Genomic DNA, 25,984 nt, shown 5'->3' on the forward strand with positions numbered 1-25,984 from the left:
GCTGTAGGATGACGGCTGGGGATGCAGATGTGGCGTTGGCAGAGTCTCCTTCACAGCATCCAGTCGCTCCACAGCAGCCCTGCCTGAAATCTGCCATCATCCCAGTTCCGAAAAAGGCTTCTACACCCAGTCTGATCGCCTGCTGCTCCGTGGGACTCACCCCCATCATTACCAAGTTGCTTTAAAAAAACGGTTTATAGCACATTAATACCAGTCAGTGCTGCTCCTGCCCCCCGTACATCCATGGTGAATGTGTGGAGAGGGTCCAGACCAGGTCTATAAGCACTACAGTGCTGGTCCAGCAGCAGCTACTCTTACTGAGGATCCTCATGAAGAACCAACGAATCACAGCTGCCCTCCACCACCGAGAGCCTGCTGACCTCCGCTGTTACAGCGTGGCATCCAGCTGCACGGTGGCCAACATCTGCACCTCACGCTGTTCCAGCAGGACCAGGAACATCATCACAGACCCCGCTCGGAGAGCTGCTACAGGCCCATACGGACAACAACTAATACAAGTTGTCTCTATTCTGAACTAAAATCTCAACAAACACCTCGCTGACAGCACAACGTCCTCTGACAAGATGTTTATTTTCATGTGTTCTTAGTGTCACTGAAGGAAAATTTGTTGTACTAATGTACGGTGGGAATAAATGCTGTCAGTCCATCCATCCATCGAAATCGAGAGCTTCACCTTCTGGCTCAGCTCCTTCTTCACCACGACAGACCGGCGCAGAGTCCACATTACTGCAGACGCCGCACCGATCCGTCTGTCGATCTCGCGCTCCATCCTTCCCTCACTCGTGAACAAGACCCCGAGATATTTAAACTCCTCCACTTGAGGCAGGACCTGACTCCCGACCCGGAGAGGACAATCCACCCTATTCCGGCTGAGGACCATGGTCTCAGATTTGGAGGTGCTGATTCTCATCCCAGCCGCTTCACACTCGGCCGCGAATCGCTCAAGTGAGAGCTGGAGATCACGACCAGATGAAGCCAACAGGACCACGTCATCCGCAAAAAGCAGGGACCCAATCCTGAGGCCACCAAGTCGGATCCCCTCAACACCTCGGCTGCACCTAGAAAGTCTGTCCATATAAGTTATGAACAGAATCGGTGATAAAGGGCAGCCTTGGTGGAGTCCAACCCTCACCGGAAACTAATCCGACTTACTACCGGCAATGCGGACCAAGCTCTGACACCTGTCATACAGGGACCGGACAGCTCGTACAAGGGGGTCCGGTACCCCATACTCCCGGAGTACCCCCCACAGGAGCCCCCGGGGGACACGGTCGAATGCCTTCTCCAGGTCCACAAAGCACATGTAGACTGGTTGGGCAAACTCCCATGCCCCCTCCAGGACCCCAAAGAGGGTATAGAGCTGGTCCACTGTTCCACGACCAGGACGAAAACCACACTGCTCCTCCTCAATCCAAGATTCGACTATCCGGTGGACCCTCCTCTCCAGGACCCCTGAATAGACCTTACCAGGGAGGCTGAGGAGTGTGATTCCCCTGTAACTGGAACACACCCTCCGGTCCCCCTTCTTAAAAAGGGGGACCACCACCCCAGTCTGCCAATCCAGCGGTACTGTCCCCGATGTCCACGCGATGCTGCAGAGGTCATCATCATCCATCTATCTAGACGCTCCAGAACTGGACAAGAAAAAATGGAGAAATTTTCTGGTCCCACTTTGGCCCCTTAGTCCCACCAGGACCTGGTTTAACCTCCACAGCCTACCTGAGTCCTGCTGCTGACCATGTCCATCCCTTTCTGAGCACAGTGGAGCATTTTCTGATGGAAACTTCCAGCAGGATGATGCACCATTAGTTCACCGAATACACCCGCCATAACTTCAGAGAATAAAAACCTGCTGGAGTTCTTACATTCGCAGTCCAAAGACCTGGGTCTTTGGATCAACCTCGGGTCCAGCCTACACCTGAGACCAGTCTAGGCTCCAGACCAGAATCCAGTGTAGACCGGAGTCCAGACTGTAGTCCAGACTAGAGACTAGTCGAGTCCAGTCAAGAGACCAGTCTAGATGTAGTCCAGAGTCCAGACTAAAGAAGCAGCCTTTGGTGGAGATTAACTTTTAATATATTTTATTGTGACTTTTGCTTTTTGTTGCTGGTTTTAATGTTTTATCTGAAGCACTTTGTCTTGTAATGTGATGAAGTTCCCCGATAAGATCCAGGATCGATCCGATACCAAGTACATAAAAGCCCAGTATCGTCGATACCACATTGCTTTCGAGCAAAGAGAACACATTGGTGCAGATTCTCCTGCAAATTAATGTTCTTGTTGGATCTTTTGAATCCTGCCGTGACGTCTCCAAGCGACGTTTTGGACGTCGTGTCACAGCGGTGATCCAAATCCATAAAAAATAAGTTATCCTTGTTTCTGAAGGTTGTGACAGTTTTCCAGCCTCCGGACAGGAAACGTCTGCTCCGATCTCGTCAACATGACTCTTCTTTTGCTATTTATTCATTTGACCTTTATTTAAAAAAAAAAAAAAGCAGAAAAAATAAAAACCCAGAATTTGAAGGGGAACCGGCCTCAATCTGGGCTTTTCCAGAACCGCAGCTTTTAGATATTTCCGCTCCAAAACACCTGAATCACTTTGGAGCGTAAATTCACCCCGTTTCCGTGTAACTCCACTCAACTGCTGGCCTGAACCAGTTCTGACCCGGATCGGCCCAAACGAGTCGGTTCTGACTCGGATCGGCCCAAACGAGTCGGTTCTGACTCGGATCGGCCCAAACGAGTCGGTTCTGACCCGGATCGGCCCAAACGAGTCGGTCCTGGCCCGGATGAGTCTGGGCCGTTAGCATGTAGGGCTAGCGTTGTCTGTCTCCAGGTGCTGATCAGCTGATTTTCCCCAAAACTCGTGTATCTACGTACTAAATGTTCACATCCGTACATACAGATGGTGGGCGTGGATTCCATGTCTGGTGAGGACACGCCTTTTTTCCTGCTGGGGGGCGGGGCTGTGGAGACGTAGAGAACCATCATGAAGAAGACCCGTTTTCCCCTGCAGGGTTTTGACTCTATCCCAGCAACCATCAGGCGGGAGGATGGCGACCAGTCCATCTCAGGGCCGTTTTTACCCACAAATCCAGATATTTAAAATAAAATTATCTACATTTTAACATCAGCATCAGTGCTTTTTATCACAGCAAAGTAAAACTGTTGTTTACAGCTGAAAAATCACATTTTGGTGAACGACTCCTTCACTGTGCAGAACTTCATGTAAATCAGATGGAGCAGGCAAACACGTAAAACCTGCAGGACTGTGGTTCTGGATCCCCACAGACACCAGTACCACGCAGGAGATGGGACAGAAGACCCCCCCAGAAGAAAGAAGAGACACCAAACATCACAGCTTTTATCTTTTATTAATCTGCTGAGTCCTCCGAATGTACAAGTCGTGACATTTACAACATTTATGTTTATAGGATTTACGTTATAACTGTCAAAACATCTCCACCGGCCGCAAGTAGATCACAAGTCTGATAAATAAGCATCCGTCCTGAAAACACCGCCACATGTGGACCGCGGGACGCCGCGGGACGCCACCGGACGCAGCGGGACGCCATGGAACGCCACCGGACGCAGCGGGACGCCATGGAACGCCACCGGACGCAGCGGGACGCCATGGAACGCCACCGGACGCAGCGGGACGCCATGGAACGCCACCGGACGCAGCGGGACGCCATGGAACGCCACCGGACGCAGCGGGACGCCATGGAACGCCACCGGACGCAGCGGGACGCCATGGAACGCCACCGGACGCAGCGGGACGCCATGGAACGCCACCGGACGCAGCGGGACGCCATGGAACGCCACCGGACGCAGCGGGACGCCATGGAACGCCACCGGACGCAGCGGGACGCCACCGGACACTGTAGGACAGACCAGCCATCTGAAGAAGACATCCCCCGCTCATGTTTTACACAAACGTGTCCACATTTAGAGATCCTGGGATGTTTACGCAGGAACCTGCAAGCAGACGGGTGATTTTCTGGCGGATTTTCTGACGTGATCCGACTGACAAACGTCGTCTAACGGGCCTGATAAGTCTTTCCTCTGAACATTCAAACAGTAAAATCTGTTGAGAGGCCACCATGTGGACCACGCTGGTCCAGGATCAGGGTCTGAGAGCTCAGGCTACGCTGTGCGTCTCCTCGTGATTTCATATACGTGTCTGACGCGATATTCAGGTTTTGGAAAGGCACACTGCCCGTTTTACCATGTTCCTTAACCAGGTCTTGGACCTGGACTCAGCTATCTGAATCTGCCTCCAAACCGAGAATAAAGCTGCTTTCTGGCGGCGTGTTAGTGTAGACGACCGGATCTGTGGGTCCGGTTTTCATCCCGGCTCGTTTACGACGGTTCTTACCAGAACTGTCCACCAGGTGGCGCATCGGAGACAACAGACCACAGACAATAGAGGTTTGTTTTGGTTCATTAAGAGATTACAGCAGAAAAAACTACAGATAGATGGTAGATCACAGTTCAGTGGCTCCCAGTCTTTCTTCCTTGAAGACCTCCTTTCCAAAAATATTACAAAGTCCGGGACCCCACCCAAACCAAAACCACATTTTATGCTTCTATTAGCACAATTCTCACCATGCTGCCTTGTCCTATTCCGTCTTCTCTCGCTCAACTCGTCCCCCGGTCCTCTGAATGGTCACAACCTCCAGGACACCCAGTGCTTTTCTAGGGACCCCTTGGAGGGTCAGCTACCACTAGCTGTGTTTCCATTGCTTTTAAAACTCTGCTAAAGTAACATCGCAATAAAACCTGCAAACACAAACGTTCAGAAAAACCTCTCAAATATGACTTAAAAGGTTTTCTGTTCTCATCATGTGGTTTTTCAGATGTGTCATATACAAGTATTTTGCAAATGTGTAACAGAAAGACTTTTCGTATTTACACGTCACCGGACGTGATGTAAGGGAGTCACGTGACCAGGTTATTTCCTCGGCTTCTGGGCCTTCTTCTGCAACCAAAGTATCGGCTCCAAAACCCAAAATGTTTTGTATCCCTATCCTCCTCAACGTGGAATTCTGAAAGGATTTCAGCTCATGCGCTCAACAACGCTCAATGCGAAAATCACAGCTAGACTGTCAACATCTTAGAATCATCGCTTTTATTTTGGAAACACGGCTAGTGTACAAGGTAGGTACGCTTCCTGGACCATTACGGTTGTCCATGGTGAGTGAGTCTCGGCTGACAATACATCGTAAAGATGTGGTTAAGTTTGAACATGGTCATTTCTACCAGTCTTAAAGCTGGTCAAACTGGTCCCTGAACTGCCCTCTACTGGTGACTGTCAGAGGAGAAGGTGCAGCATCGACTTCTGAGTGTGAAAAAGTGCTTCCCAATCTACCGGGTACCACCTGGGTTAGACGGCCAGAAAACCCCAAACGAACACGTCCCACTGACTGGTCAACAAGCTTTTCTTCTAAACCTTCTGTCTCTTTTACGGCTGCTGACCTTGTGACCATAAATCTTATCAAACTGTCCCTCGTGGCCCCCTGCTGGTCATAATGCAGCCTGCAAAGTCGAGGCCTGCGACGCCGAAGCCTGCGATGTCGGGGAGACCTGCGTCTGCGAAGCCTGCGACTGCAAAGGCTGCAACACTTAAAACGAAGGTGAAAAGCATTGTTATAAATTGAAGTTTTGTAATTAAAAGCAGGTATATTCTCGGCCTAACAGGCTTTTATTCTTGAAATAAAATTTGACTTTATGGAGGCAGAGCTTCTTTCACTGTACACTTCCTGGGTGGGGGTATTTTGTCTGGACATGTGCAGGATTAAAAAGTTAAAAAGTCTTCGGAAAGAAAAAGGAGGACTGCAGGTGGTCACAGCTTCACCAGGACAGAAACATGCAGTTTTCACTTCAGCTACATGGACACGACTCGGAACATCATGGGTGTCTCATAAAAAATATAAACAAAAATCAAGAACTTTTTTTAATCATTTTGTTGTGCACTTTATCACCGGCGGGTTACCCGGCGGCGGCGTCACAGCTATGGTCGTCTCTATTGCCTCGGGTGGTTTATGGCGCCTGGGCTCTCGGGGAACCAGGCAGAAGAAACATGCAGAAACAGAGGTGGACCAGGTTTGGACTGATGGAGCTTCACGGTTGCAAATCGCTTTAGTGGGCCGAACTCCGGCCTGCCTGCCAAATCTCATGTTTATGGCTTTTAACAGGGAGTCTGAAACGCTTCAGAGGCAAATAATCTAATTTTGAATGGAGGGACAGAAGAGGGAGAGTATCGCACATCAGTCGAAGCCCAGCAGGCGAGAGGTGGTGAGAGCGGCTTGATGTCTGATTGGGCAGTAAACGCAACATGGTACCTTGGCACATTACGAAGGGGAAAAAGGGGGGAGCGGTGATGAGGTGTCAGTCAGGCAGGACTGCGGCTGGGGGGGTGGTTAGCTCTGGGCGGTTAGCCGCTGCTCCGTCAGCGACGCCTGGTGCGATACCGTCTTGTTTTCGTGAGCCCTCAGCTTGGCCACCACATCGATGAACGCCAGGCTCTGCACCTCCTTGTGAAGCGGCTCTGCAGGAGGAAAAGCAAAGGGTCAGGTCTCACCGTAAACACATCTGGACCAGGAAGGCATTGTTCAGTTCTGAACTCCATCCAGTTCCACACAGATGGTGTTCATGGTCCCAGACCATAAACCCTCCACCACCATGCTGACGGCTGCGATGAAGCGTTTAAGGACCAAACACCTCCACACTGGCTCATTGTTTAGAAGAAACAGAAAAAACAACTGAGGAAGAAGATGGCAAGTCTCCAAGTCGCTTCTATCGTCATCACCTTCTATCTTCATCACCTTCTATCGCCATCACCTTCTATCGCCATCACCTTCTATCGTCATCACCTTCTATCGTCATCACCTTCTATCGCCATCACCTTCTATCGCCATCACCTTCTATCGCCATCACCTTCTATCGTCATCGGTTTCTATCGTCATCGGTTTCTATCGTCATCACCTTCTATCGTCATCACCTTCTATCGTCATCACCTTCTATCGCCATCACCTTCTATCGCCATCACCTTCTATCGTCATCACCTTCTATCGTCATCACCTTCTATCGTCATCACCTTCTATCGCCATCACCTTCTATCGCCATCACCTTCTATCGTCATCACCTTCTATCGCCATCACCTTCTATCGTCATCACCTTCTATCGTCATCGGTTTCTATCGTCATCACCTTCTATCGTCATCGGTTTCTATCGTCATCACCTTCTATCGCCATCACCTTCTATCGCCATCACCTTCTATCGCCATCACCTTCTATCGCCATCACCTTCTATCGCCATCACCTTCTATCGCCATCACCTTCTATCGTCATCACCTTCTATCGTCATCACCTTCTATCGCCATCACCTTCTATCGTCATCACCTTCTATCGTCATCACCTTCTATCGCCATCACCTTCTATCGCCATCACCTTCTATCGCCATCACCTTCTATCGTCATCACCTTCTATCGCCATCACCTTCTATCGTCATCACCTTCTATCGTCATCACCTTCTATCGCCATCACCTTCTATCGTCATCACCTTCTATCGTCATCGGTTTCTATCGTCATCACCTTCTATCGCCATCACCTTCTATCGTCATCACCTTCTATCGCCATCACCTTCTATCGCCATCACCTTCTATCGCCATCACCTTCTATCGTCATCACCTTCTATCACCATCACCTTCTATCACCATCACCTTCTATCGCCATCACCTTCTATCGTCATCACCTTCTATCGTCATCGGTTTCTATCGTCATCACCTTCTATCGCCATCACCTTCTATCGCCATCACCTTCTATCGTCATCACCTTCTATCGTCATCACCTTCTATCGCCATCGGTTTCTATCGTCATCACCTTCTATCGCCATCACCTTCTATCGTCATCACCTTCTATCGTCATCACCTTCTATCGCCATCACCTTCTATCGTCATCGGTTTCTATCGTCATCACCTTCTATCGCCATCACCTTCTATCGCCATCACCTTCTATCGCCATCACCTTCTATCGCCATCACCTTCTATCGTCATCACCTTCTATCGCCATCACCTTCTATCGTCATCACCTTCTATCGCCATCGGTTTCTATCGTCATCACCTTCTATCGCCATCACCTTCTATCGCCATCACCTTCTATCGTCATCACCTTCTATCGCCATCACCTTCTATCGTCATCACCTTCTATCGTCATCGGTTTCTATCGTCATCACCTTCTATCGCCATCACCTTCTATCGCCATCACCTTCTATCGCCATCACCTTCTATCGTCATCACCTTCTATCGTCATCACCTTCTATCGCCATCACCTTCTATCGCCATCACCTTCTATCGCCATCACCTTCTATCGTCATCACCTTCTATCGTCATCACCTTCTATCGTCATCACCTTCTATCGCCATCACCTTCTATCGCCATCACCTTCTATCGCCATCACCTTCTATCGCCATCACCTTCTATCGCCATCACCTTCTATCGTCATCACCTTCTATCGGCATCACCTTCTATCGTCATCGGTTTCTATAGTCATCACCTTCTATCGTCATCGGTTTCTATCGTCATCACCTTCTATTGCCATCACCTTCTATCGCCATCACCTTCTATCGTCATCACCTTCTATCGTCATCACCTTCTATCGTCATCACCTTCTATCGTCATCGGTTTCTATCGTCATCACCTTCTATCGTCATCACCTTCTATCGTCATCACCTTCTATCGTCATCACCTTCTATCGCAATCACCTTCTATCGCCATCACCTTCTATCGCCATCACCTTCTATCGCCATCACCTTCTATCGTCATCACCTTCTATCGTCATCGGTTTCTATCGCCATCACCTTCTATCGTCATCGGTTTCTATCGCCATCACCTTCTATCGTCATCGGTTTCTATCGCCATCACCTTCTATCGTCATCGGTTTCTATCGTCATCGGTTTCTATCGCTATCACCTTCTATCGTCATTGGTTTCTATCGCCATCACCTTCTATCGTCATCGGTTTCTATCGCCATCACCATCTATCGTCATCGGTTTCTATCGCCATCACCTTCTATCATCATTGGTTTCTATCGCCACCACCTTCTATCGTCATCACCTTCTATCGTCATCACCTTCTATCGCCATCACCTTCTATCGTCATCGGTTTCTATCGTCATCGGTTTCTATCATCATCACCTTCTATCGCCATCGGTTTCTATCGTCGTCACCTTCTATCGTCATCGGTTTCTATCATCATCGGTTTCTATCGTCGTCACCTATTATCGCCATCGGTTTCTATCGCCATCACCTTCTATCGTCATCGGTTTCTATCATCATCGGTTTCTATCGTCGTCACCTATTATCGCCATCGGTTTCTATCGCCATCGGTTTGTATCGTCATCAGTTTCTATCGCCATCACCTCTTATCGCCATCGGTTTCTATCGTCATCGGTTTCTATTGTCATCGGTTTCTATCGCCACCGGTTTCTATCGCCATCGGTTTCTATCGTCATCGGTTTCTATCGCCACCGGTTTCTATCGCCACCGGTTTCTATCGCCATCGGTTTCTATCGTCATCGGTATCTATCGCCATCGGTTTCTATCGTCATCGGTTTCTAATGCCATCGGTTTCTATCGCCATCGGTTTCTATCACCATCACCTTCTATCGTCATCACCTTCTATCGTCATCGGTTTCTATCGTCATCGGTTTCTATCGCCATCACCTTCTATTGTCATGGGTTTCTATCGCTATCACCTTCTATCGTCATCGGTTTCTATCGCCACCACCTTCTATCGTCATCGGTTTCTATCGTCATCGGTTTCTATCGCTATCACCTTCTATCATCATTGGTTTCTATCGCCATCACCTTCTATCGTCATCGGTTTCTATTGCCATCACCATCTATCGTCATCGGTTTCTATCGTCATCGGTTTCTATCGCCATCACCTTCTATCATCATTGGTTTCTATCGCCACCACCTTCTATCGTCATGGGTTTCTATCGCCATCACCTTCTATCGTCATCGGTTTCGATCGCCATCACCTTCTATCGTCATCGGTTTCTATCGTCATGGGTTTCTATCGCCATCAACTTCTATCGTCATCGGTTTCTATCGCCATCACCTTCTATCGTCATCGGCTTCTATCGCCATCACCTTCTATCGTCATCGGTTTCTATCGCCATCACCTTCTATCGTCATCGGTTTCTATTGCCATCGGTTTCTATCGCCATCGGTTTCTATCGCCATCACCTTCTATCGTCATCGGTTTCTATCGCCATCACCTTCTATCTTCATCGGTTTCTATCGACATCGGTTTCTATTGCCATCACCTTCTATCGTCATCGGTTTCTGTCGTCATCGGTTTCTATCGCCATCGGTTTCTATGGTTATTACCTTCTATCGTCATCGGTTTCTATCGCCATCACCTTCTATCGTCATCGGTTTCTATTGCCATCGGTTTCTATCGCCATCGGTTTCTATCGCCATCACCTTCTATCGTCATCGGTTTCTATCGCCATCACCTTCTATCGTCATCGGTTTCTATCGCCATCACCTTCTATCGTCATCGGTTCCTATCGCCATCACCTTCTATCGTCATCGGTTTCTATCGCCATCAACTTCTATCGTCATCGGTTTCTATCGCCATCACCTTCTATCGTCATCGGCTTCTATCGCCATCACCTTCTATCGTCATCGGTTTCTATCGCCATCACCTTCTATCGTCATCGGTTTCTATCGCCATCGGTTTCTATTGCCATCACCTTCTATCGTCATCGGTTTCTATCGCCATCGGTTTCTATGGTCATTACCTTCTATCGTCATCGGTTTCTATCGCCATCGGTTTCTATCGCCATCACCTTCTATCGTCATCGGTTTCTATGGCCATCGGTTTCTATCGCCATCGGTTTCTATCGCCATCACCTTCTATCGTCATCGGTTTCTATCGCCATCGGTTTCTATTGCCATCACCTTCTATCGTCATCGGTTTCTATCGCCATCGGTTTCTATGGTCATTACCTTCTATCGTCATCGGTTTCTATCGTCGTCACCTTCTATCGTCATTGGTTTCTATCATCATCGGTTTATATCGTCGTCACCTATTATCGCCATCGGTTTCTATCGCCATCACCTTCTATCGTCATCGGTTTCTATCGCCATCGGTTTCTATTGCCATCACCTTCTATCGCCATCGGTTTCTATCGTCATCACCTTCTATCGCCATCACCTTCTATCGCCATCACCTTCTATCGTCATCACCTTCTATCGCCATCACCTTCTATCGTCATCGGTTTCTATCGTCATCGGTTTCTATCGTCATCACCTTCTATCGCCATCACCTTCTATCGCCATCACCTTCTATCGCCATCACCTTCTATCGTCATCACCTTCTATCGTCATCACCTTCTATCGCCATCACCTTCTATCGCCATCACCTTCTATCGTCATCACCTTCTATCGTCATCACCTTCTATCGCCATCACCTTCTATCGCCATCACCTTCTATCGCCATCACCTTCTATCGCCATCACCTTCTATCGCCATCACCTTCTATCGCCATCACCTTCTATCGCCATCACCTTCTATCGTCATCACCTTCTATCGCCATCACCTTCTATCGTCATCGGTTTCTATAGTCATCACCTTCTATCGTCATCGGTTTCTATCGTCATCACCTTCTATTGCCATCACCTTCTATCGCCATCACCTTCTATCGTCATCACCTTCTATCGTCATCACCTTCTATCGTCATCACCTTCTATCGTCATCGGTTTCTATCGTCATCACCTTCTATCGTCATCACCTTCTATCGTCATCACCTTCTATCGCAATCACCTTCTATCGCCATCACCTTCTATCGCCATCACCTTCTATCGCCATCACCTTCTATCGCCATCACCTTCTATCGTCATCACCTTCTATCGTCATCGGTTTCTATCGCCATCACCTTCTATCGTCATCGGTTTCTATCGCCATCACCTTCTATCGTCATCGGTTTCTATCGCCATCACCTTCTATCGTCATCGGTTTCTATCGTCATCGGTTTCTATCGCTATCACCTTCTATCGTCATTGGTTTCTATCGCCATCACCTTCTATCGTCATCGGTTTCTATCGCCATCACCATCTATCGTCATCGGTTTCTATCGCCATCACCTTCTATCATCATTGGTTTCTATCACCACCACCTTCTATCGTCATCACCTTCTATCGTCATCACCTTCTATCGCCATCACCTTCTATCGTCATCGGTTTCTATCGTCATCGGTTTCTATCATCATCACCTTCTATCGCCATCGGTTTCTATCGTCGTCACCTTCTATCGTCATCGGTTTCTATCATCATCGGTTTCTATCGTCGTCACCTATAATCGCCATCGGTTTCTATCGCCATCACCTTCTATCGTCATCGGTTTCTATCATCATCGGTTTCTATCGTCGTCACCTATTATCGCCATCGGTTTCTATCGCCATCGGTTTGTATCGTCATCAGTTTCTATCGCCATCACCTCTTATCGCCATCGGTTTCTATCGTCATCGGTTTCTATTGTCATCGGTTTCTATCGCCACCGGTTTCTATCGCCATCGGTTTCTATCGTCATCGGTTTCTATCGCCACCGGTTTCTATCGCCACCGGTTTCTATCGCCATCGGTTTCTATCGTCATCGGTATCTATCGCCATCGGTTTCTATCGTCATCGGTTTCTAATGCCATCGGTTTCTATCGCCATCGGTTTCTATCACCATCACCTTCTATCGTCATCACCTTCTATCGTCATCGGTTTCTATCGTCATCGGTTTCTATCGCCATCACCTTCTATTGTCATGGGTTTCTATCGCTATCACCTTCTATCGTCATCGGTTTCTATCGCCACCACCTTCTATCGTCATCGGTTTCTATCGTCATCGGTTTCTATCGCTATCACCTTCTATCATCATTGGTTTCTATCGCCATCACCTTCTATCGTCATCGGTTTCTATTGCCATCACCATCTATCGTCATCGGTTTCTATCGTCATCGGTTTCTATCGCCATCACCTTCTATCATCATTGGTTTCTATCGCCACCACCTTCTATCGTCATGGGTTTCTATCGCCATCACCTTCTATCGTCATCGGTTTCTATCGCCATCACCTTCTATCGTCATCGGTTTCTATCGTCATGGGTTTCTATCGCCATCAACTTCTATCGTCATCGGTTTCTATCGCCATCACCTTCTATCGTCATCGGCTTCTATCGTCATCGGTTTCTATCGCCATCACCTTCTATCGTCATCGGTTTCTATCGCCATCGGTTTCTATCGCCATCACCTTCTATCGTCATCGGTTTCAATCGCCATCACCTTCTATCGTCATCGGTTTCTATCGACATCGGTTTCTATTGCCATCACCTTCTATCGTCATCGGTTTCTGTCGTCATCGGTTTCTATCGCCATCGGTTTCTATGGTTATTACCTTCTATCGTCATCGGTTTCTATCGCCATCACCTTCTATCGTCATCGGTTTCTATTGCCATCGGTTTCTATCGCCATCGGTTTCTATCGCCATCACCTTCTATCGTCATCGGTTTCTATCGCCATCACCTTCTATCGTCATCGGTTTCTATCGCCATCACCTTCTATCGTCATCGGTTCCTATCGCCATCACCTTCTATCGTCATCGGTTTCTATCGCCATCAACTTCTATCGTCATCGGTTTCTATCGCCATCACCTTCTATCGTCATCGGCTTCTATCGCCATCACCTTCTATCGTCATCGGTTTCTATCGCCATCACCTTCTATCGTCATCGGTTTCTATCGCCATCGGTTTCTATTGCCATCACCTTCTATTGTCATCGGTTTCTATCGCCATCGGTTTCTATGGTCATTACCTTCTATCGTCATCGGTTTCTATCGCCATCGGTTTCTATCGCCATCACCTTCTATCGTCATCGGTTTCTATGGCCATCGGTTTCTATCGCCATCGGTTTCTATCGCCATCGGTTTCTATCGCTATCACCTTCTATCATCATTGGTTTCTATCGCCATCACCTTCTATCGTCATCGGTTTCTATTGCCATCACCATCTATCGTCATCGGTTTCTATCGTCATCGGTTTCTATCGCCATCACCTTCTATCATCATTGGTTTCTATCGCCACCACCTTCTATCGTCATCGGTTTCTATCGCCATCACCTTCTATCGTCATCGGTTTCTATCGCCATCACCTTCTATCGTCATCGGTTTCTATCGTCATGGGTTTCTATCGCCATCAACTTCTATCGTCATCGGTTTCTATCGCCATCACCTTCTATCGTCATCGGCTTCTATCGCCATCACCTTCTATCGTCATCGGTTTCTATCGCCATCACCTTCTATCGTCATCGGTTTCTATTGCCATCGGTTTCTATCGCCATCACCTTCTATCGTCATCGGTTTCTATCGCCATCACCTTCTATCGTCATCGGTTTCTATCGACATCGGTTTCTATTGCCATCACCTTCTATCGTCATCGGTTTCTGTCGTCATCGGTTTCTATCGCCATCGGTTTCTATCGCCATCGGTTTCTATGGTTATTACCTTCTATCGTCATCACCTTCTATCGCCATCGGTTTCTATCGCCATCACCTTCTATCGTCATCGGTTTCTATTGCCATCGGTTTCTATCGCCATCGGTTTCTATCGCCATCACCTTCTATCGTCATCGGTTTCTATCGCCATCACCTTCTATCGTCATCGGTTTCTATCGCCATCACCTTCTATCGTCATCGGTTCCTATCGCCATCACCTTCTATCGTCATCGGTTTCTATCGCCATCAACTTCTATCGTCATCGGTTTCTATCGCCATCACCTTCTATCGTCATCGGCTTCTATCGCCATCACCTTCTATCGTCATCGGTTTCTATCGCCATCACCTTCTATCGTCATCGGTTTCTATCGCCATCGGTTTCTATTGCCATCACCTTCTATCGTCATCGGTTTCTATCGCCATCGGTTTCTATGGTCATTACCTTCTATCGTCATCGGTTTCTATCGCCATCGGTTTCGATCGCCATCACCTTCTATCGTCATCGGTTTCTATGGCCATCGGTTTCTATCGCCATCGGTTTCTATCGCCATCACCTTCTATCGTCATCGGTTTCTATCGCCATCGGTTTCTATGGTCATTACCTTCTATCGTCATCGGTTTCTATCGCCATCGGTTTCTATCGCCATCACCTTCTATCGTCATCGGTTTCCATCGCCATCACCTTCTATCGTCATCGGTTTCCATCGTCATTGGTTTCTATCGCCATCACCTTCTATCGTCATCGGTTTCTATTGTCATCACCTTCTATCGTCATCACCTTCTATCGTCATCGGTTTCTATCGCCATCGGTTTCTATGGTCATTACCTTCTATCGTCATCGGTTTCTATCGCCATCGGTTTCTATCGTCATCACCTTCTATCGTCATCGGTTTCTATGGCCATCGGTTTCTATCGCCATCGGTTTCTATCGCCATCACCTTCTATCGTCATCGGTTTCTATCGCCATCGGTTTCTATTGCCATCACCTTCTATCGTCATCGGTTTCTATCGCCATCGGTTTCTATCGTCATCACCTTCTATCGTCATCGGTTTCTATCGCCATCGGTTTCTATCGCCATCACCTTCTATCGTCATCGGTTTCTATCGCCATCGGTTTCTATTGCCATCACCTTCTATCGTCATCGGTTTCTATCGCCATCGGTTTCTATGGTCATTACCTTCTATCGTCATTGGTTTCTATCATCATCGGTTTCTATCGTCGTCACCTATTATCGCCATCGGTTTCTATCGCCATCACCTTCTATCGTCATCGGTTTCAATCGCCATCGGTTTCTATTGCCATCACCTTCTATCGTCATCGGTTTCTATCGCCATCGGTTTCTATCATGATCACCTTCTATCGCCATCGGTTTCTATCGTCGTCACCTTCTATCGCCATCGGTTTCTATCATCATCACCTTCTATCGCCATCGGTTTCTATCGCCATCGGTTTCTATCATGATCACCTTCTATCATCATCGGTTTCTATCGTCGTCACCTATTATCGCCATCGGTTTCTATCGCCATCGGTTTGTATCGTCATCAGTTTCTATCGCCATCACCTCTTATCGCCATCGGTTTCTATCGCCATCGGTTTCTATCGTCATCGGTTTCTATTGTCATCGGTTTCTATCGTCATCGGTTTCTATCGTCATCGGTTTCTATCGCCACCGGTTTCTATCGCCACCGGTTTCTATCGCCATCGGTTTCTATCGTCATCGGTTTCTATCGCCATCGGTTTCTATTGTCATCGGTTTCTATCGCCATCGGTTTCTATCGTCATCGGTTTCTATCGCCATCGGTTTCTATCACCATCACCTTCTATCGCTATCACCTTCTATCGTCATCGGTTTCTATCGCCACCACCTTCTATCGTCATCGGTTTCTATCGTCATCGGTTTCTATCGCTATCACCTTCTATCATCATTGGTTTCTATCGCCATCACCTTCTATCGTTATCGGTTTCTATTGCCATCACCATCTATCGTCATCGGTTTCTATCGTCATCGGTTTCTATCGCCATCACCTTCTATCATCATTGGTTTCTATCGCCACCACCTTCTATCGTCATCGGTTTCTATCGCCATCACCTTCTATCGTCATCGGTTTCTATCGCCATCACCTTCTATCGTCATCGGTTTCTATCGTCATGGGTTTCTATCGCCATCAACTTCTATCGTCATCGGTTTCTATCGCCATCACCTTCTATCGTCATCGGTTTCTATCGTCATCGGTTTCTATCGCCATAACCTTCTATCGTCATCGGTTCCTATCGCCATCACCTTCTATCGTCATCGGTTTCTATCGCCATCAACTTCTATCGTCATCGGTTTCTATCGCCATCACCTTCTATCGTCATCGGCTTCTATCGCCATCACCTTCTATCGTCATCGGTTTCTATCGCCATCACCTTCTATCGTCATCGGTTTCTATCGCCATCGGTTTCTATTGCCATCACCTTCTATTGTCATCGGTTTCTATCGCCATCGGTTTCTATGGTCATTACCTTCTATCGTCATCGGTTTCTATCGCCATCGGTTTCTATCGCCATCACCTTCTATCGTCATCGGTTTCTATGGCCATCGGTTTCTATCGCCATCGGTTTCTATCGCCATCGGTTTCTATCGCTATCACCTTCTATCATCATTGGTTTCTATCGCCATCACCTTCTATCGTCATCGGTTTCTATTGCCATCACCATCTATCGTCATCGGTTTCTATCGTCATCGGTTTCTATCGCCATCACCTTCTATCATCATTGGTTTCTATCGCCACCACCTTCTATCGTCATCGGTTTCTATCGCCATCACCTTCTATCGTCATCGGTTTCTATCGCCATCACCTTCTATCGTCATCGGTTTCTATCGTCATGGGTTTCTATCGCCATCAACTTCTATCGTCATCGGTTTCTATCGCCATCACCTTCTATCGTCATCGGCTTCTATCGCCATCACCTTCTATCGTCATCGGTTTCTATCGCCATCACCTTCTATCGTCATCGGTTTCTATTGCCATCGGTTTCTATCGCCATCACCTTCTATCGTCATCGGTTTCTATCGCCATCACCTTCTATCGTCATCGGTTTCTATCGACATCGGTTTCTATTGCCATCACCTTCTATCGTCATCGGTTTCTGTCGTCATCGGTTTCTATCGCCATCGGTTTCTATCGACATCGGTTTCTATTGCCATCACCTTCTATCGTCATCGGTTTCTGTCGTCATCGGTTTCTATCGCCATCGGTTTCTATCGCCATCGGTTTCTATGGTTATTACCTTCTATCGTCATCACCTTCTATCGCCATCGGTTTCTATCGCCATCACCTTCTATCGTCATCGGTTTCTATTGCCATCGGTTTCTATCGCCATCGGTTTCTATCGCCATCACCTTCTATCGTCATCGGTTTCTATCGCCATCACCTTCTATCGTCATCGGTTTCTATCGCCATCACCTTCTATCGTCATCGGTTCCTATCGCCATCACCTTCTATCGTCATCGGTTTCTATCGCCATCAACTTCTATCGTCATCGGTTTCTATCGCCATCACCTTCTATCGTCATCGGCTTCTATCGCCATCACCTTCTATCGTCATCGGTTTCTATCGCCATCACCTTCTATCGTCATCGGTTTCTATCGCCATCACCTTCTATCGTCATCGGTTTCTATCGCCATCACCTTCTATCGTCATCGGTTCCTATCGCCATCACCTTCTATCGTCATCGGTTTCTATCGCCATCAACTTCTATCGTCATCGGTTTCTATCGCCATCACCTTCTATCGTCATCGGTTTCTATCGCCATCACCTTCTATCGTCATCGGCTTCTATCGCCATCACCTTCTATCGTCATCGGTTTCTATCGCCATCACCTTCTATCGTCATCGGTTTCTATCGCCATCGGTTTCTATTGCCATCACCTTCTATTGTCATCGGTTTCTATCGCCATCGGTTTCTATGGTCATTACCTTCTATCGTCATCGGTTTCTATCGCCATCGGTTTCTATCGCCATCACCTTCTATCGTCATCGGTTTCTATGGCCATCGGTTTCTATCGCCATCGGTTTCTATCGCCATCGGTTTCTATCGCTATCACCTTCTATCATCATTGGTTTCTATCGCCATCACCTTCTATCGTCATCGGTTTCTATTGCCATCACCATCTATCGTCATCGGTTTCTATCGTCATCGGTTTCTATCGCCATCACCTTCTATCATCATTGGTTTCTATCGCCACCACCTTCTATCGTCATCGGTTTCTATCGCCATCACCTTCTATCGTCATCGGTTTCTATCGCCATCACCTTCTATCGTCATCGGTTTCTATCGTCATGGGTTTCTATCGCCATCAACTTCTATCGTCATCGGTTTCTATCGCCATCACCTTCTATCGTCATCGGCTTCTATCGCCATCACCTTCTATCGTCATCGGTTTCTATCGCCATCACCTTCTATCGTCATCGGTTTCTATTGCCATCGGTTTCTATCGCCATCACCTTCTATCGTCATCGGTTTCTATCGCCATCACCTTCTATCGTCATCGGTTTCTATCGACATCGGTTTCTATTGCCATCACCTTCTATCGTCATCGGTTTCTGTCGTCATCGGTTTCTATCGCCATCGGTTTCTATCGACATCGGTTTCTATTGCCATCACCTTCTATCGTCATCGGTTTCTGTCGTCATCGGTTTCTATCGCCATCGGTTTCTATCGCCATCGGTTTCTATGGTTATTACCTTCTATCGTCATCACCTTCTATCGCCATCGGTTTCTATCGCCATCACCTTCTATCGTCATCGGTTTCTATTGCCATCGGTTTCTATCGCCATCGGTTTCTATCGCCATCACCTTCTATCGTCATCGGTTTCTATCGCCATCACCTTCTATCGTCATCGGTTTCTATCGCCATCACCTTCTATCGTCATCGGTTCCTATCGCCATCACCTTCTATCGTCATCGGTTTCTATCGCCATCAACTTCTATCGTCATCGGTTTCTATCGCCATCACCTTCTATCGTCATCGGCTTCTATCGCCATCACCTTCTATCGTCATCGGTTTCTATCGCCATCACCTTCTATCGTCATCGGTTTCTATCGCCATCGGTTTCTATTGCCATCACCTTCTATCGTCATCGGTTTCTATCGCCATCGGTTTCTATGGTCATTACCTTCTATCGTCATCGGTTTCTATCGCCATCGGTTTCGATCGCCATCACCTTCTATCGTCATCGGTTTCTATGGCCATCGGTTTCTATCGCCATCGGTTTCTATCGCCATCACCTTCTATCGTCATCGGTTTCTATCGCCATCGGTTTCTATGGTCATTACCTTCTATCGTCATCGGTTTCTATCGCCATCGGTTTCTATCGCCATCACCTTCTATCGTCATCGGTTTCCATCGCCATCACCTTCTATCGTCATCGGTTTCCATCGTCATTGGTTTCTATCGCCATCACCTTCTATCGTCATCGGTTTCTATTGTCATCACCTTCTATCGTCATCACCTTCTATCGTCATCGGTTTCTATCGCCATCGGTTTCTATGGTCATTACCTTCTATCGTCATCGGTTTCTATCGCCATCGGTTTCTATCGTCATCACCTTCTATCGTCATCGGTTTCTATGGCCATCGGTTTCTATCGTCATCGGTTTCTATCGCCATCACCTTCTATCGTCATCGGTTTCTATCGCCATCGGTTTCTATTGCCATCACCTTCTATCGTCATCGGTTTCTATCGCCATCGGTTTCTATCGTCATCACCTTCTATCGTCATCGGTTTCTATCGCCATCGGTTTCTATCGCCATCACCTTCTATCGTCATCGGTTTCTATCGCCATCGGTTTCTATTGCCATCACCTTCTATCGTCATCGGTTTCTATCGCCATCGGTTTCTATGGTCATTACCTTCTATCGTCATTGGTTTCTATCATCATCGGTTTCTATCGTCGTCACCTATTATCGCCATCGGTTTCTATCGCCATCACCTTCTATCGTCATCGGTTTCAATCGCCATCGGTTTCTATTGCCATCACCTTCTATCGTCATCGGTTTCTATCGCCATCGGTTTCTATCATGATCACCTTCTATCGCCATCGGTTTCTATCGTCGTCACCTTCTATCGCCATCGGTTTCTATCATCATCACCTTCTATCGCCATCGGTTTCTATCGTCGTCACCTTCTATAGTCATCGGTTTCTATCATCATCGGTTTCTATCGTCGTCACCTATTATCGCCATCGGTTTCTATCGCCATCGGTTTGTATCGTCATCAGTTTCTATCGCCATCACCTCTTATCGCCATCGGTTTCTATCGCCATCGGTTTCTATCGTCATCGGTTTCTATTGTCATCGGTTTCTATCGTCATCGGTTTCTATCGCCACCGGTTTCTATCGCCACCGGTTTCTATCGCCATCGGTTTCTATCGTCATCGGTTTCTATCGCCATCGGTTTCTATTGTCATCGGTTTCTATCGCCATCGGTTTCTATCGTCATCGGTTTCTATCGCCATCGGTTTCTATCACCATCACCTTCTATCGCTATCACCTTCTATCGTCATCGGTTTCTATCGCCACCACCTTCTATCGTCATCGGTTTCTATCGTCATCGGTTTCTATCGCTATCACCTTCTATCATCATTGGTTTCTATCGCCATCACCTTCTATCGTTATCGGTTTCTATTGCCATCACCATCTATCGTCATCGGTTTCTATCGTCATCGGTTTCTATCGCCATCACCTTCTATCATCATTGGTTTCTATCGCCACCACCTTCTATCGTCATCGGTTTCTATCGCCATCACCTTCTATCGTCATCGGTTTCTATCGCCATCACCTTCTATCGTCATCGGTTTCTATCGTCATGGGTTTCTATCGCCATCAACTTCTATCGTCATCGGTTTCTATCGCCATCACCTTCTATCGTCATCGGTTTCTATCGTCATCGGTTTCTATCGCCATAACCTTCTATCGTCATCGGTTCCTATCGCCATCACCTTCTATCGTCATCGGTTTCTATCGCCATCAACTTCTATCGTCATCGGTTTCTATCGCCATCACCTTCTATCGTCATCGGCTTCTATCGCCATCACCTTCTATCGTCATCGGTTTCTATCGCCATCACCTTCTATCGTCATCGGTTTCTATCGCCATCGGTTTCTATTGCCATCACCTTCTATTGTCATCGGTTTCTATCGCCATCGGTTTCTATGGTCATTACCTTCTATCGTCATCGGTTTCTATCGCCATCGGTTTCTATCGCCATCACCTTCTATCGTCATCGGTTTCTATGGCCATCGGTTTCTATCGCCATCGGTTTCTATCGCCATCGGTTTCTATCGCTATCACCTTCTATCATCATTGGTTTCTATCGCCATCACCTTCTATCGTCATCGGTTTCTATTGCCATCACCATCTATCGTCATCGGTTTCTATCGTCATCGGTTTCTATCGCCATCACCTTCTATCATCATTGGTTTCTATCGCCACCACCTTCTATCGTCATCGGTTTCTATCGCCATCACCTTCTATCGTCATCGGTTTCTATCGCCATCACCTTCTATCGTCATCGGTTTCTATCGTCATGGGTTTCTATCGCCATCAACTTCTATCGTCATCGGTTTCTATCGCCATCACCTTCTATCGTCATCGGCTTCTATCGCCATCACCTTCTATCGTCATCGGTTTCTATCGCCATCACCTTCTATCGTCATCGGTTTCTATTGCCATCGGTTTCTATCGCCATCACCTTCTATCGTCATCGGTTTCTATCGCCATCACCTTCTATCGTCATCGGTTTCTATCGACATCGGTTTCTATTGCCATCACCTTCTATCGTCATCGGTTTCTGTCGTCATCGGTTTCTATCGCCATCGGTTTCTATCGCCATCGGTTTCTATGGTTATTACCTTCTATCGTCATCACCTTCTATCGCCATCGGTTTCTATCGCCATCACCTTCTATCGTCATCGGTTTCTATTGCCATCGGTTTCTATCGCCATCGGTTTCTATCGCCATCACCTTCTATCGTCATCGGTTTCTATCGCCATCACCTTCTATCGTCATCGGTTTCTATCGCCATCACCTTCTATCGTCATCGGTTCCTATCGCCATCACCTTCTATCGTCATCGGTTTCTATCGCCATCAACTTCTATCGTCATCGGTTTCTATCGCCATCACCTTCTATCGTCATCGGCTTCTATCGCCATCACCTTCTATCGTCATCGGTTTCTATCGCCATCACCTTCTATCGTCATCGGTTTCTATCGCCATCGGTTTCTATTGCCATCACCTTCTATCGTCATCGGTTTCTATCGCCATCGGTTTCTATGGTCATTACCTTCTATCGTCATCGGTTTCTATCGCCATCGGTTTCGATCGCCATCACCTTCTATCGTCATCGGTTTCTATGGCCATCGGTTTCTATCGCCATCGGTTTCTATCGCCATCACCTTCTATCGTCATCGGTTTCTATCGCCATCGGTTTCTATGGTCATTACCTTCTATCGTCATCGGTTTCTATCGCCATCGGTTTCTATCGCCATCACCTTCTATCGTCATCGGTTTCCATCGCCATCACCTTCTATCGTCATCGGTTTCCATCGTCATTGGTTTCTATCGCCATCACCTTCTATCGTCATCGGTTTCTATTGTCATCACCTTCTATCGTCATCACCTTCTATCGTCATCGGTTTCTATCGCCATCGGTTTCTATGGTCATTACCTTCTATCGTCATCGGTTTCTATCGCCATCGGTTTCTATCGTCATCACCTTCTATCGTCATCGGTTTCTATGGCCATCGGTTTCTATCGCCATCGGTTTCTATCGCCATCACCTTCTATCGTCATCGGTTTCTATCGCCATCGGTTTCTATTGCCATCACCTTCTATCGTCATCGGTTTCTATCGCCATCGGTTTCTATCGTCATCACCTTCTATCGTCATCGGTTTCTATCGCCATCGGTTTCTATCGCCATCACCTTCTATCGTCATCGGTTTCTATCGCCATCGGTTTCTATTGCCATCACCTTCTATCGTCATCGGTTTCTATCGCCATCGGTTTCTATGGTCATTACCTTCTATCGTCATTGGTTTCTATCATCATCGGTTTCTATCGTCGTCACCTATTATCGCCATCGGTTTCTATCGCCATCACCTTCTATCGTCATCGGTTTCAATCGCCATCGGTTTCTATTGCCATCACCTTCTATCGTCATCGGTTTCTATCGCCATCGGTTTCTATCATCATCACCTTCTATCGCCATCGGTTTCTATCGTCGTCACCTTCTATCGCCATCGGTTTCTATCATCATCACCTTCTATCGCCATCGGTTTCTATCGTCGTCACCTTCTATAGTCATCGGTTTCTATCATCATCGGTTTCTATCGTCGTCACCTCTTATCGCCATCGGTTTCTATCGCCATCGGTTTGTATCGTCATCAGTTTCTATCGCCATCACCTCTTATCGCCATCGGTTTCTATCGCCATCGGTTTCTATCGTCATCGGTTTCTATTGTCATCGGTTTCTATCGCCACCGGTTTCTATCGCCATCGGTTTCTATCGTCATCGGTTTCTATCGTCATCGGTTTCTATCGCCACCGGTTTCTATCGCCACCGGTTTCTATCGCCATCGGTTTCTATCGTCATCGGTTTCTATCGCCATCGGTTTCTATCGTCATCGGTTTCTATCGCCATCGGTTTCTATCGTCATCGGTTTCTATCGCCATCGGTTTCTATCACCATCACCTTCTATCGCTATCACCTTCTATCGTCATCGGTTTCTATCGCCACCACCTTCTATCGTCATCGGTTTCTATCGTCATCGGTTTCTATCGCTATGACCTTCTATCATCATTGGTTTCTATCGCCATCACCTTCTATCGTCATCGGTTTCTATTGCCATCACCATCTATCGTCATCGGTTTCTATCGTCATCGGTTTCTATCGCCATCACCTTCTATCATCATTGGTTTCTATCGCCACCACCTTCTATCGTCATCGGTTTCTATCGCCATCACCTTCTATCGTCATCGGTTTCTATCGCCATCACCTTCTATCGTCATCGGTTTCTATCGTCATGGGTTTCTATCGCCATCAACTTCTATCGTCATCGGTTTCTATCGCCATCACCTTCTATCGTCATCGGCTTCTATCGCCATCACCTTCTATCGTCATCGGTTTCTATCGCCATCACCTTCTATCGTCATCGGTTTCTATTGCCATCGGTTTCTATCGCCATCACCTTCTATCGTCATCGGTTTCTATCGCCATCACCTTCTATCGTCATCGGTTTCTATCGACATCGGTTTCTATTGCCATCACCTTCTATCGTCATCGGTTTCTGTCGTCATCGGTTTCTATCGCCATCGGTTTCTATCGCCATCGGTTTCTATGGTTATTACCTTCTATCGTCATCACCTTCTATCGCCATCGGTTTCTATCGCCATCACCTTCTATCGTCATCGGTTTCTATTGCCATCGGTTTCTATCGCCATCGGTTTCTATCGCCATCACCTTCTATCGTCATCGGTTTCTATCGCCATCACCTTCTATCGTCATCGGTTTCTATCGCCATCACCTTCTATCGTCATCGGTTCCAATCGCCATCACCTTCTATCGTCATCGGTTTCTATCGCCATCAACTTCTATCGTCATCGGTTTCTATCGCCATCACCTTCTATCGTCATCGGCTTCTATCGCCATCACCTTCTATCGTCATCGGTTTCTATCGCCATCACCTTCTATCGTCATCGGTTTCTATCGCCATCGGTTTCTATTGCCATCACCTTCTATCGCCATCGGTTTCTATTGCCATCACCTTCTATCGTCATCGGTTTCTATCGCCATCGGTTTCTATGGTCATTACCTTCTATCGTCATCGGTTTCTATCGTCGTCACCTTCTATCGTCATTGGTTTCTATCATCATCGGTTTCTATCGTCGTCACCTATTATCGCCATCGGTTTCTATCGCCATCACCTTCTATCGTCATCGGTTTCTATCGCCATCGGTTTCTATTGCCATCACCTTCTATCGTCATCGGTTTCTATCGCCATCGGTTTCTATCATCATCACCTTCTATCGCCATCGGTTTCTATCGTCGTCACCTTCTATCGCCATCGGTTTCTATCATCATCACCTTCTATCGCCATCGGTTTCTATCGTCGTCACCTTCTATAGTCATCGGTTTCTATCATCATCGGTTTCTATCGTCGTCACCTATTATCGCCATCGGTTTCTATCGCCATCGGTTTGTATCGTCATCAGTTTCTATCGCCATCACCTCTTATCGCCATCGGTTTCTATCGCCATCGGTTTCTATCGTCATCGGTTTCTATTGTCATCGGTTTCTATCGCCACCGGTTTCTATCGCCATCGGTTTCTATCGTCATCGGTTTCTATCGTCATCGGTTTCTATCGCCACCGG

General features: G+C 47.2%; 1 protein-coding gene across 2 annotated transcripts in view; it reads right to left on the reverse strand.

The window, feature by feature from the left end:
* Window positions 1-6,435: 6,435 nt before the first annotated feature.
* Window positions 6,436-25,984, reverse strand: part of rap1gds1 (RAP1, GTP-GDP dissociation stimulator 1) — a 74,465-nt gene continuing 54,916 nt past the window's right edge. For both annotated transcript variants that reach the window (XM_079258077.1, XM_079258076.1), the window contains one exon: window positions 6,436-6,571. In XM_079258077.1, the coding sequence (XP_079114203.1) occupies window positions 6,444-6,571 (128 nt within the window). In that variant the 3' untranslated portion in view covers window positions 6,436-6,443. The remainder of the gene's footprint in view (window positions 6,572-25,984) is intronic.

This window comes from Telmatherina bonti (genome assembly GCF_933228915.1).
Source record: "Telmatherina bonti genome assembly, chromosome: 18".
Classification (NCBI taxonomy): domain Eukaryota; kingdom Metazoa; phylum Chordata; class Actinopteri; order Atheriniformes; family Telmatherinidae; genus Telmatherina; species Telmatherina bonti.